This window comes from Loxodonta africana, chromosome 1 (assembly GCF_030014295.1).
Source record: "Loxodonta africana isolate mLoxAfr1 chromosome 1, mLoxAfr1.hap2, whole genome shotgun sequence".
In the NCBI taxonomy this organism is placed as follows: Eukaryota; Metazoa; Chordata; class Mammalia; order Proboscidea; family Elephantidae; genus Loxodonta; species Loxodonta africana.
In genome coordinates, this window is record NC_087342.1 from 39,937,653 (window position 1) to 39,950,863 (window position 13,211).

Genomic DNA, 13,211 nt, shown 5'->3' on the forward strand with positions numbered 1-13,211 from the left:
GCTTTCAAGACAATTCTAGATCCTTTGCAATTCCACATGAGCTCTTGAATCAGCCTTTCAATTCATATACACACACATATATATATGTATGTGTATATATATATATACCTACACGTACTAGGATAGCACTGAATCCATAGATTAATTTGAAGGGAACTGACACCTTGTTGATGTTCAGTTTTCCAAGTCAAGAACATGGTGATCTCTCCTTTTTTTTAAAGGCTTTTTTGACTTCTCTCACCAATGTCTTTTGATAAAGTGTGAGAATTTTCACAGATTAAAATATTAAGTATTTCACGTTTTCTGATTCTATTATAATTTCCTTTTTAATTTCAACTTCCATTTGTTCATTGGTAGTACATAGAAATATAATTGATTTTTATGTATGCTCCTTGCATCCTGTAACGTCGCTAAATTAATCTTTATAGTTTTTTAAAAAATAGATTAATTTGATTTTCTATGTTCATGATGATGCCATCTGTGAATAAAGACAGATATGCTTCTTCCTTTCTTTTTCTTGTTTTATTTTTGGCTGAGATCGCTGGGATAATGCTGGAAAAGAATGATAAGAGCAGACATGTTTGCCTTGACCCTGATTTAAGGATTTAAGGATAAAGGCATTCAATCTATCACCGTTAAGTATGATGCTAATTGTAGGTTTTTCTTACTAACACCAGACCAGCTGCCGGCTCATGGCAACCCCACGTGTGTAAGAGCAGAAGTGTGCTCCAAAGGATTCTTAATGGCTGATTTTTTGGAAGTAGACTGCCAGGCCCTTCTTCTGAGGCATCTCTGCATGGACTTAAATCACCAACCTTTCAGTTAGCAGCCAGTGCTTTAATGGTCTGCACCATGCAGGGACCCCTAGGCTTTTCTTAGGTGTCGCTGATCAACGTCAGGAAGGTTCCTTCAATTCCTACTTTGTTTTATCTTATTTATTTTTTATCATAGGTAGGTGTTGAATTTTGTCAAACTTTTTTCTGCATTTATTAAGAAAATCATAAGTTTCTATTAGGCCATAAAGCAAGCCTTAACAGAATCCAAAACATCAAAATGTTACAAAGCATCTTTTCTGACCATAAAGCCATAAAAGTAGAAATCAATGACAGAAAAAGCAAGGAAAAAAAATCAAATACACGGCAACTGAACAACATATTGCTCAAAAACTACTGGGTTATAGAGGAAATTAAGGATGGGATAAAGAAATTCACAGAATCAAATGAGAATGAAACACATCCTATCAGAATCTTTGTGACACAGCAAAAGCAGTGGTCAGAGGTCAATTTATAGCAATAAACGCACACATCCAAAAAGAAGAAAGGGCCAAAATCAAAACATTAACCCTACAACTTGAACAATTAGAAAGACAGCAGCCAAAGAAACCCTCCGGCACCAGAAGAAAGGAAATAATAAAAATTAAAAAAAAAAAAAAATTTTTTTTCCTTTTTTTATAGAGTAGAATTAAATGAAATAGAGAATAGAAAAATAATTGAAAGAGTTAACAAGACCAAAAGCTGGTTCTTGGAAAAGATCAACAAAACTGATAAACCCCTGGCCAAACTGACAAAAGGAAAACAGGAGAGGAACAAAAAACCTGAATAGGAAATGAGATGGGCGATATCACAACAGACCCAATTGAAAATAAAAAATCATAACAGAATACCATGATAAAATTGTACTCTAACAAATTTGAAAACCTAGAGGAAATGGGGAAGTTTCTAGAAACATACTACCTACCTAAACTAACGCAAACACAGATAGAACAACTAAATAAACCTATAAAAAAAGAAGAGATTGAAAAGGTAATTTAAAAACTCCCAACAACAAAAAAGCCCTGGCCCTGATGGTTTCACTGGAGAATTCTATCAAACTTTTCAAGAAGAGATAACACCACTACTTCTACAGAAAAGGATTGGACACTCTCAAACTCATTCTATGAAGCCAGCAAAACCCTGACACCAAAACCAGGTAAAGGTACCACAAAAAAAGAAAATTACAGACCAATATCCTTCATGAACATAGATGCAAAAATCCTCAACAAAATTCTAACCAATAGAATTCAACAACATGCCAAAAAAATAATTCACCATGACCAAGTGGGATTCATACCAGGTATGCAGGAATGGTTCAACATTGGAAAAACAATCAATGTAATCCATCACATAAATAAAACAAAAGACAGGAACCACATGATCTTATCAATTGATGCAGAAAAGGCATTTGACAAAGCCCAACACCCATTCATGATAAAAACTCTTGGCAAAATATGAATAGAAGGGAAATTCCTCAACATTATAAAGGGCACTTACACGAAGCCAAAAGCTAGTATTATCCTAAATGGAGGGAGCCTGAAAACATTCCCCTTGTGAACTGGAACCATACAAGGAAGTTCTTTATATATACAGAAAACCCTAAAGAATCCACAAGAAAACTACAGGAAATAATAGAAGATTTCAGCAAAGTATCAGGATACAAGATAAACATACAAAAATCAGTTGGATTCCTCTACACCAACAAAAAGAACTTTGAAGAGGAAATTATCAAATCAATACCATTTACAATAGCCCCCAAGAAGATAAAATACTTAGGAATAAATCTAACCAGAGACATAAAAGACCTATAGAAAGAAAACTGTAAGACGCTACTGCAAGAAACCAAAAGAGAACTACATAAGTGGAAAAACATACCTTGCTCATGGATAGGAAGACCTAACATTGTGAAAATGTCATTTCTACCCAAATCAATCGACAGATACAACACAATCTCGATTCGAATTCCAATGGTATCTTTTAATAAGATGGAGAAACAAATCACCAAGTTCATATAGAAAGGGAAGGCCCTGGATAAATAAAGTGTTACTGAAAAAGAAGAACAAAATGGGAGGCCTCACACTACCTGATTTTAGAACTTATTATACTGTCACAGTAGTCAAAACAGCGTGGTACTGTTACAACAACAGATACCTAGACCAACGGAACAGAACTGAGAATCCAGAAGTAAATCCATTCACCTATGAGCACCTGATATTTGACAAAGGCCCAAAGTCTGTTACATGGGGAAAAGAAAGCCTCTTTAATAAATGGTGCGGGCATAATATGATATCCATCTGCAAAAAAATGAAAGACGACCTGTATCTTACACCATGCATAAAAACTTAACTCAAAATGAATCAAAGACCTAAATATAAAATCTAATAAAGATCATGAAAGAAAAAATAAGGACAATGCTAGAAGCCCTAATACATGGCATAAACAGAACATAAGATATAACTAAAAATGCACAAATACCAGAAGAGAAACTAGGTAACTGGCAACTCCTGAAAATCAAACACTTACGCTCATTAAAAGACCTCACCAAAAGAGTAAAAAGACAACCTACAGAATGGAAAAAAAAATTTTTGGCTAGGACATATCCAACCAGGGTCTAATCTCTAAAATCTACAAGATACTATAAAACTTCAACCACAAGAAGACAAATAACCCAATTAAAATATGAGCTAAGGAAGTGAACAGGCACTTCACCGAAGAAGACGTTCAGGCAGCTAACAGATACGTGAGGATTTGTTCACAATCATTAGCCATTAAAGAAATGCAAATCAAAACTACAGTGAGATACCATGTCACCTCAACAAGGCTAGCAGTAACCCCCAAAACACAAAACAATAAATGTCGGAGAGGTTGTGGAGAGACTGGAACACTTATACACTGCTGGTGGGAATGTAAAATGGTACAATCACTTTGGAAATTGACTTGGTGCTTCCTTAAAAAGCTAGAAATAGAACTACTATACAATCCAGCAATCCCACTCTTTGGAATATATCCTAGAGAAATAAGAGCCTTCACACGAATAGATATATGCACACCTATGTTCACTGCAGAACTGTTCACAACAGCAGAAAGATGGAAACAACATATGTGCCCATTAACAGGTGAATGAATAAACAAATTATTGTATATTCACACAATGGAATACTACACAACGATAATGAACAACGATGAATCCGCAAAACATGACATGGATGAATCTGGAAGGTATTATGCTGAGTGAAATTAGTCAGTTGCAAAAGGGCAAATATTGCATGAGAACACTATTATAAAAACTCAAGAAAAGGTTTAAACAGAAGAAAACATTCTTTGATCGTTGTCAGTGTAGGAAGGGAGGGAGGCAGGAATTCACTAACTAGACAGTAGACACGAATTATCTTAGGTGAAGGAAAAGACAACACAAAATACAGGTAAAGTCAGCACAAATGAACTAAACTAAAAGCTAAGAAGTTTCCTGAATACAACCAAACACTTTGAGGGACAGAGTAGCAGGGGACCATAATTTCAGGGTACATCTAGATCAACTGGCATAACAAAGTTTATTAAGAAAATGTTCTGCATCCCACTTTGGTGACTGCCGTCTGGGGTCTTAAAAGCTAGGGAATGGCCATCTAATATGCATCAGTTGGTTCCAACCCACCTGGAACAAAGGAGAATGAAGAACACCAAAGACAGGAGGAAAATATTAGCCCAAGGGACAAAAGGGGCCACATAAACCAGAGACTCCATCAGCCTGACACCAGAAAAACTAGATGGTGTCCAGCTATCACTAATGACTGCTCTGACAGGGAACACAACAGAGAGTCCCTGAGGGAGCAGAAGAAAGTCGGTGCAGAACTCAAATTCTAGTAAAAAAGGCAGACTTAAGGGTCTTACTGAGACTGGAGGAATCCCAGAAGACATGGCTCCCAGACTCTCTGTTAACCCAGAACGAAAACTCGAAGCAGTCCCGAAGGCAACTCTTCAGACTAAGAATAGAATGGATTATAAGACACAAAATGATGCTCGTGAAGTGTGCGCTTCTTAGTTCAAGTAGATACATGAGACTAAATGGGCAGCTCCTGTCCGGAGGCGAAATGTGAAGGCAGAAAAGGATAGGAGCAGAGTGAATGGACGTGGGAAACTCGGGGTGGAAAGGAGAAGTGTGCGGTCACATTACAGGGATAGTAAGCAGGGTCACATAACAATGTGCACATAGATTTTCGTTTGAGAAACTAACTTGAGCTGTTAACTTTCACCTAAAGCACACATTAAAAAAATTAAAAAAAGAAAATCATATGTTTCCTTTGTCCTCTTAATGCGGTGAATTACATTGATCTTCAAATGTTAAATCAACCTTTCATTCCAGGGATAAGCCCCACTTGATCATAGTGTATCAACTTTTTATACATTGCTAGATTCAATTTTCTGTTCTATCAATCACTGAGAGAGAAGAGTTGAAGTTTCCAACTATAAAAGTTTATTTGTCTATTTCTCTTCAGTTCTGTTAGTAGCTTCAAGTAATTATAACCGGAAGTATACATATTTAACATTTTATGTGATCATGATGAACTGACTCCATTATTATTCCTCGTAAGATCTGTAGTCTACTTTATCTCACATTAACATAGCCACTCCAGTTTTCTTATAATTAGTGTTTGCATGATTATTTTTTACTTTTATTTGTGTCTTTATATTTAAAGTGAGTCAGCATATTATAGACAGCATATTGCTTTTTCTATTCAATCTGGTAAAACCTCCATTTTACTTAACCCAGTGCCTATTTATCAATATAGTTACTATTTGTTTTCTATTTATCCCATCTGTTATTTTCTCATTTCTCCTCTTTCCTGCTTTCTTTTGGATCCCATTTTAACTCCACTATTGGCTTATTACTATACTTCTTTGCTGTGTTTTTTAGTAGTTGCTTTTCTAGAGTTTACAGTAGGTACTCTAATAAACTTATTGCAGCCTACCTCCAATTCACGTTTAAAAATTTTTTTATTGTGCTTTAAGTGAAAGTTTACAAATCAAGTCAGTCTATCATGCAAAAATTTATATACACCCTGCTTTATACTCCTTGGAAACCCTAGTGGCGTAGTGGTTAAGTACTATGGCTGCTAACCGAGAGACTGGCAGTTCGAATCTGCCAGGTGCTCCTTGGAAACTCTATTGGGCAGTTCTACTCTGTCCTATAGGGTTGCCTATGGGTCGGAATTGACTCGACGGCAGTGGGTTTGGTTTTTTTGGTTTTATACACTCCTAGTTGCTCTCCCCCGATAAGACAGCAGGCTCTTTCTTGCCACCTTCTATTTTCGTGTCCATTCAGCCAGCTTCTGAACCCCTCTGCCTTCTCATCTCCCCTCCAGACAGAAGCTGCACACATAGTCTCATGTGTCTATTTGATCCAAGAAGCTCACTCCTCACCAGCATCATTTTCTATCCTATAGGCCAATCCAATCTCGGTCTGAAGAGTTGGTTTTGGGAATGGTTCCTGCTTTGCGCTAACAGAAGGTGTGGGGACCATGACCTCCGGGGCCCTTCTAGTTTTAGTCAGACCATTAAGACTGGTCTTTGTACGAGAATTTGAGGTCTACATTTTTTTATCCCACTGCTCTCATGTTCTCTCAGGGATTCTCTGTTGTGTTCCCCGTCAGGGCAGTCATCAGTTGTAGGTGGGTACTATCTAGTTCTTCTGGTCTCAAGTTGATGTAGTCTCTGATTTATGTGGCCCTTTCTGTCTCTTGGGCTCATAATTACCTTGTGTCTTTGGTGCTCTTCATTCTCCTTTGCTCCAGGTGGGTTGAGACCAATTGATTCATCTTAAATAGCCACTTGCTAGCATTTAAGAACCCAGACACCACTCTCCAAAGTGGGATGTAGAATGTTTTCTTAATAGATTTTATTATGCCAATTGACCGAGATGTCCCCTGAAACCATGGTCCCCAAACCTCTGCCCCTGCTACACTGGCCTTCGAAGCATTGAGTTTATTCAGGAAATTTCTTTGCTTTTGGTTTAGTCCAGTTGTGCTGACCTCACCTGTATTGTGGGTTATCTTCCCCTTCACCTAAAATAGTTCTTGTCTACTATCTAATTAGTGAATACCCCTCTCCCTCCATTCCTCTCCACTCTTGTAACCATCAAAGAATATTTTCTTCTCTGTTTAAACTATTTCTTGAGTTCTTATAGAGTGGTCTCATACAATATTTGTCCTTTTGCAGCTGACTAATTTCACTCAGCATAATGCCTTCCAGATTCCTCCATGTTATGAAATGTTTCACAGATTCATCACTGTTCTTTACCAATGTGTAATATTCCATTGTGTTAATATACCATAATTTATTTATCCATTCATCCGTTGATGGGCACCTTGGTTGCTTCCATCTTTTTGCTATTGTAAACAGTGCTGCAATGAACATGGGTGTGCATATATCTCTTTTTGTAAAGGCTCCTATTTCTTTAGGATATATTCCAAGGAGTGGGATTGCTGGATCATATAGTAGTTCTATTTCTAGCTTTTGAAGGAAGCACTGAATCGATTTCCAAAGTGGTTGTATCATTTTACATTTCCACCAGTAGTATATAAGTGTTTCAGTCTCTCCACAACCTCTCCAACATTTATTATTTTGTGATTTTTGGATTACTGCCAGCCTTGTTGGAGAGAGAGAGAATCTCATTATAGTTTTGATTTGCATTTCTCTCTCTTTTTTTTTTTTAATGGCTAATGATCGTGAACATTTCCTCATGTATCTGTTAGGTACCTGAATGTCTTCTTTAGTGAAGTGCCTGTTCATATCCTTTGCCCATTTTTTAATTGTGTTATTTGTCTTTTTGTTGTGGAATTTTTGCAGTGTCATGTAGATTTTAGAGATCAGATGCTGATCAGAAGTGTCATAGCTAAAAACTTTTTCCCAATCTGTAGGTAATCTTTTTATTCTTTTGGTGAAGTCTTTGGATGAACATAGGTGTTTGATTTTTAGGAGCTCCCAGTTATCTAGTTGCTATTCTGGTGTTTGCACATTGTTCGTAATGTTTTGTATACTGTTTATGCCATGTATTAGGGCTCCTAGCATTGTCCCTATTTTTTCTTCCATGATCTTTATTGTTTTAGATTTTATATTTAGGTCTTTGATCCATTTTGAGTTTGTTTTTGTGCATGGTGTGAGGTATGGGTCTTATTTCATTTTTTTGCAGATGGATATCCAGTTATGCCAGCACCATTTGTTGAAAAGACTGTCTTTTCCTCATATAATGCACTTTGGGCCTTTGTCAAGTATCAGCTGCTCATAGGTAGATGTATTTATGTCTGGATTATCAATTCTGTTCCATTGGTCTATGTATCTGTTGTTGTACCAATACCAGGCTGTTTTGACTACTGTGGCGGTATAATAGTTTTTAAAATCAGGTAGTGTGAGGCCTGCCACTTTGTTCTTCTTTTTCAGTAATGCTTTACCTATCCAGGGCCTCTTTCCCTTCCATATGAAGCTGGTGATTTGGAATTTGGATCAGAACTGTACTGTAGATCGCTTTTCATAGAATAGACATTCTTACGATGTTAAGTGTTCCTATCCATGAGCAAGGTATGTTTTTCCAGTTATGTAGGTCTCTTTTGGTTTCTTGCAGTAGTATCTTGCAGTTTTCTTTATATAGGTCTTTTATGTCTCTGGTAAGATTTATTCTTAAGTATTTTATCTTCTTGGGGGCTACTGTAAATGGTATTATTTGGTGATTTCCTCTTCGATGTTCTTTTTGTTGGTGTAGAGGAATCCAACTGATTTTTGTATGTTTATATTGTATCCTGATACTCTGCTGAACTCTTCTATTAGTTTCAGTAGTTTTCTTGAGTATTCTTTAGGGTTTTCTGTGTATAAGATCATGTCATTTGCAAACAGAGATACTTTTACTTCTTCCTTACCAATCTGTATGCCCTTTATTTCTTTATCTAGCCTAATTGCTCTGGCTAGGACCTTCAGCACAATGTTGAATAAGAGTGGTGATAAAGGGCATCCTTGTCTGGTTTCTGATCCCAAGGGGAGCACTTTCAGACTCTCTCCATTTAGGATGATGTTGGCTGTTTATACCGGTTCACATTTAATGTAAGAACCTTACAACAATATGATTAAATGCTCTCATTTCCCCCCATCCTTTTTGCTACTGTTGTCACATAATTTACTTATATTGTTATTATTTTCACCTTAAGCAGTAAGTTATCTTTTAAAGAAATTTAAAAATGAAGAAAAAACTTCTTGAATTTCCTCATATTTGCCATTTCTCTTGCTCTTCATTCCTTTCTATAAATCCAAGTTTCTAATTGGTATTTTCTGCCTGGACAGTTCCCCACAACAAATTCTCTCAGTTTTTGTTTGTTTGAGAGAATCTTTACCTCACCTCCATGTTTGAAATAGTTTCATTGGGTATAGAATTTCTTTCAGTGGTGTAAAGATGTTGCTCCATTGTCTTTTGCCTTGCACTGTTTCTGCCAAGAAACTTTCTTATATTTGTTCCTTTGCACATAATTTCTTTTTTTCTCTCGCTGCTTTTAAATTTGTCTGTTTAGCATTTATTTTCAGTAATTTGATTATGATGCGTCCTGGTGTGGTTTTCTTTATGTTCATTGTGCTTGTGGTTTATTAAACCTCTTATATCTGTGGTTTTATAATTTTCATCAAATTTGGAAAAATTTTGGCCATTATCAAATCCTTTTCTGTGCGCCCTCCCCTCATACCCCCCCACTCCCACTGGAATTCCAATTATACATATGTTAGACTGTTTGATATTATACCACAGGTCAGTGAGATGCCATTCTTTTTTTTTTTTCCTCTTCTTTCTTCCCAGTATATTCTTTCTGTGCTTCTTCTTGGATCATTTCTATTGTTGTGTCTACACGTTCACCAGCCTTCTGCAGCATGTAATCTGCTCTCCATTCCATCAATGACATTCTCATTTCAGATACGTAAATTTTTATCTACAGGAGCTCCATCTGGTTCTTTTTTTTTTTTCTTAATAATTTTCCTCTCTTTCCTCACTAAATTCATACATATTTTAAAATACTTGAACATAGTTGTAATAGCAATTTTAAAATTCTTGTCTGCTCGTCCTATCATCTTAATTATTTCTCACACTGTCTATACTGACTGATTTTTCTCCTGGTTATGGGGCATGTTTTCCTGGTTGCTGACATGCCCACTAATTTTTGATTGAATGTCTGTTGTTGGTATTAGCTGCCATCGAGCCAGTTCTGACTCATAGTGACCCTATGTACAACAGAATGAAACACTGCCCAGTTCTGTGCCACCCTTACAATGGTTGTTACACTTGAGCCCATTGTTGCAGCCACTATGTCAATTCATCTTGTTGTGAGTCTTCCTCTTTTTCACTAACCCTCTTTGTTGCCAAGCATGATGTCCTTCTCCAGAGAATGATCGCTCCTGATAATACATCCAAAGTATGGGAGAGGTAGTCACTCCATCCTTGCTTCTAAGGAGCATTCTAGCTATACCTCTTCCAAGACGGATTTCTTGGTTCTTTTGGCAGTCTACTGTATATTCACTATTCTTTGCAAACACCATAATTCAAAGGCATTAATTCTTGTCTGGTCCTCCTTATTCACTGTCCAGCTTTTGAATATATATGAGGCAACTGAAAACATAATACCTTGGGTTTGGAGCACCTCAGTCTTCAAGGTGACATCTTGAATGCTGAACATTATTATTTTTATGCCGTTGAGTGTCCAGATTTTATTATCTTCCTTTGAAGAACGTTGGGCTGTGTTATGGTAAGCAGCTAAGTTATTTGTGTTCATTTTGATCCTTTTGAGGCTTTTATTTAAACTGTGTGAGCCCAAGTCTAGAATAGCCTTTAATCTTGGGGTCACCACATTACTGAGGCACGGCTCTTCTGGAATCTGTACGGAACTCTCTGAGTGATCAACAAGGCTTTTTCATTATGGCTGGTTGAAATTTGAAAGCTTTCCACTCTTGGTTGAGCTTTAAAAAACATTTAACTCCCAGGTGGTTCTTGCTGTAAGCTTGTGGAATTTATCCTTACACACATATATCTTATCATTCAGCAAGGACTCACGGGGACCCCATGCAGATTTCTTGTTTTTCTTTGTAGATCCTGTATTTCCAGAACTCTGCCCCACAAAATCCAGGTACTTTCTGAACTCTGATCTCTGCATCTTCAACGCAGCAAGACAGTTGTAATCTGCTTGGGTGGCTCCTTCCACGCTACACTATCCAGAATTTGCCTCTAGGAAGGAAACCTGGGTGATTGAAGAGCTCGCCTGACTTGTTTTCTTTCTATCAGGGGTCACAGACTTATACTGTCCATTGTCCAAAGTCTAAAAGACTAGCATGTGTTTTGTTTAGTTTTCTGTTTTTGAAAATAGAAGGCTAAGTCTGGTTTCTGTTACTCCATCATGCCTGTAAATGGAAGTCCTTTATTATTTTTTAAAAATAAATCTTGAATTTATAACAAAGTACTTCCCACAAATCTTTCAAATATTCCAATAAACATCTCATCTCAAAATCTGTGTAATGGGACAAATAAATGCAGTGCATGATTATAAACTGCCTCATTCTGGTATATAGTACTGGTTCAACTGGCAAAACTCAAAGGAGATCTGAGGATTAGATGATAGCAGTTAATCAATGTGAATTCCTTGATTTGATGGTTGTATTATGGTTATGTAGACGAATGTCATTTTTGTAGCAAGTACACACAAAAGTGAATCCACCAGGCGCTCCTTGGAAACTCTATGGGGCAGTTCTACTCTGTCCTATAGGGTCGCTATGAGTCAGAATCGACTCGACGGCACCGGGTTTTTGTGTTTTGTACACACAGAAGTATTCACGGTAATGGTCACAGGTCAGCAAATTACTCCCACTGGTACAGGAAAGAGAAAATTCTTTGTAATGCATTTGAAACTTTTCTGTACGCTTACTGATGATTCCAAAGTTAAAAAAAAAAACAGCGTAAGTATTAAAAAAGATTGTGTAATGTTATCACATTGATCTCAAAATTGCACTGGTAAGAGGATAATTAGCTATAGTAAAATCATAGTAAAAGACTGGGTTTAGATGCTGAAATATGTGACATGTAACTGAGAAAGGATACAGTGAAAACAAAGTCCCTGTTCCCTATTGAAGCTCCCTGCATTTCTTTATAAGACAATGAAGAGGAAAAAGAAAAAGGAAACTGAGGCAGGATAGCAAGCACATACACATACCAGCCTGCACATGTCTGACCAATAACCATAAATCAGCTCTCGGCTATACTTACACAATGGTTTTTCCAATGTGCAGAAATGATTTCTCCACAAATTCCCGGACACTATGGACTTCCCCAGTGGCTATGACAAAGTCCTCTGGCTCCTTGTTCTGCAACATCAGCCACATAGCCTGGGGGGGAGGGGTGGAGAAAGCAAGGTGAAGTTGTAGTAAGTGGCCACTTTGGAAACACAATGTTGTCAAATGCACTAAACTGAATATGAACACACAGAGCTAGGCAATGAGCTGGAATTTCACACAATATTGTAACTGCTACAGCAGTGCTTCTCAAAATCTAATGTGCATCAGAATAATTTGGGAAGCTTCTTAGTATGGATTCCTGGGTCCCAGCCATAGAGGTTTTCATTCAGTAGGACTGGAGAACATGTTTTAGGATTGCTCGATTATTTATTTATGGTGGTAAAAGTATACATAACAATACATTTGCCAATTTGTCCGTTTTTAATGTGACATTGATTACAATCTTCATGCTGTGCCACCATGGTCACTGTCCTTTTCCTACTTACTCTACCCCCACTAACTCAGTGCCCTCAGGGATCTTTACTTTTAATTTCTCACAGAGACTTCAATTGAGAGGAACACTATGTTGAAGAGTGTCTGTGGGGAGTAAGTTTTTATGCTATATTTAAGGAAAAAACTGTTTAAGTGTGTGTCTAATTATCCTTCGTATCATAGATGGAAGGCAAGGAAAAATAATTTCAAGACAGGTTTTTGTCCTCAAAAGTAGAACCTAATTTCTTAACATTAAAGTTGACAGTTTATTAATCCGGTGACATCAAAAAGTAAAATAAACAAGAATCATTACTGCAAAAAAACCATATGACAAATAGTGCTACTACTTTTAAAAAGCTGTCTGAGACCAATGAGAATGTCTGCCACAGAGTTAAATGTTTCCTGTGGGCAGCATTTCAAGGCCAGGGACTCAACTACCATTCCCTGATCAAAATGGATATGTAGCACAGATGCACTTTCTCAAGAGAGATGAAGTTTAAAAACCAAAAAAACCCCGTTGACATCCAGTCATTTCTGACTCATAGAGACCCTAAGGATGGAGTAGAACTGTCCCATAGGGTTGCCAAGGAGCGCCAGGTAGACTCAAACTGCTGACCTTTTGGT

At 37.2% G+C, this 13,211-nt stretch overlaps 1 protein-coding gene across 3 annotated transcripts in view; it reads right to left on the reverse strand.

Annotated features, from left to right (window-relative positions):
* The window catches only part of GMDS (GDP-mannose 4,6-dehydratase), a 795,040-nt gene that overhangs the window by 193,109 nt on the left and 588,720 nt on the right, over positions 1-13,211 (reverse strand). For all 3 annotated transcript variants that reach the window (XM_003417823.4, XM_010597535.3, XM_064279810.1), the window contains one exon: positions 12,088-12,206. In XM_003417823.4, the coding sequence (XP_003417871.1) occupies positions 12,088-12,206 (119 nt within the window). The remainder of the gene's footprint in view (positions 1-12,087; positions 12,207-13,211) is intronic.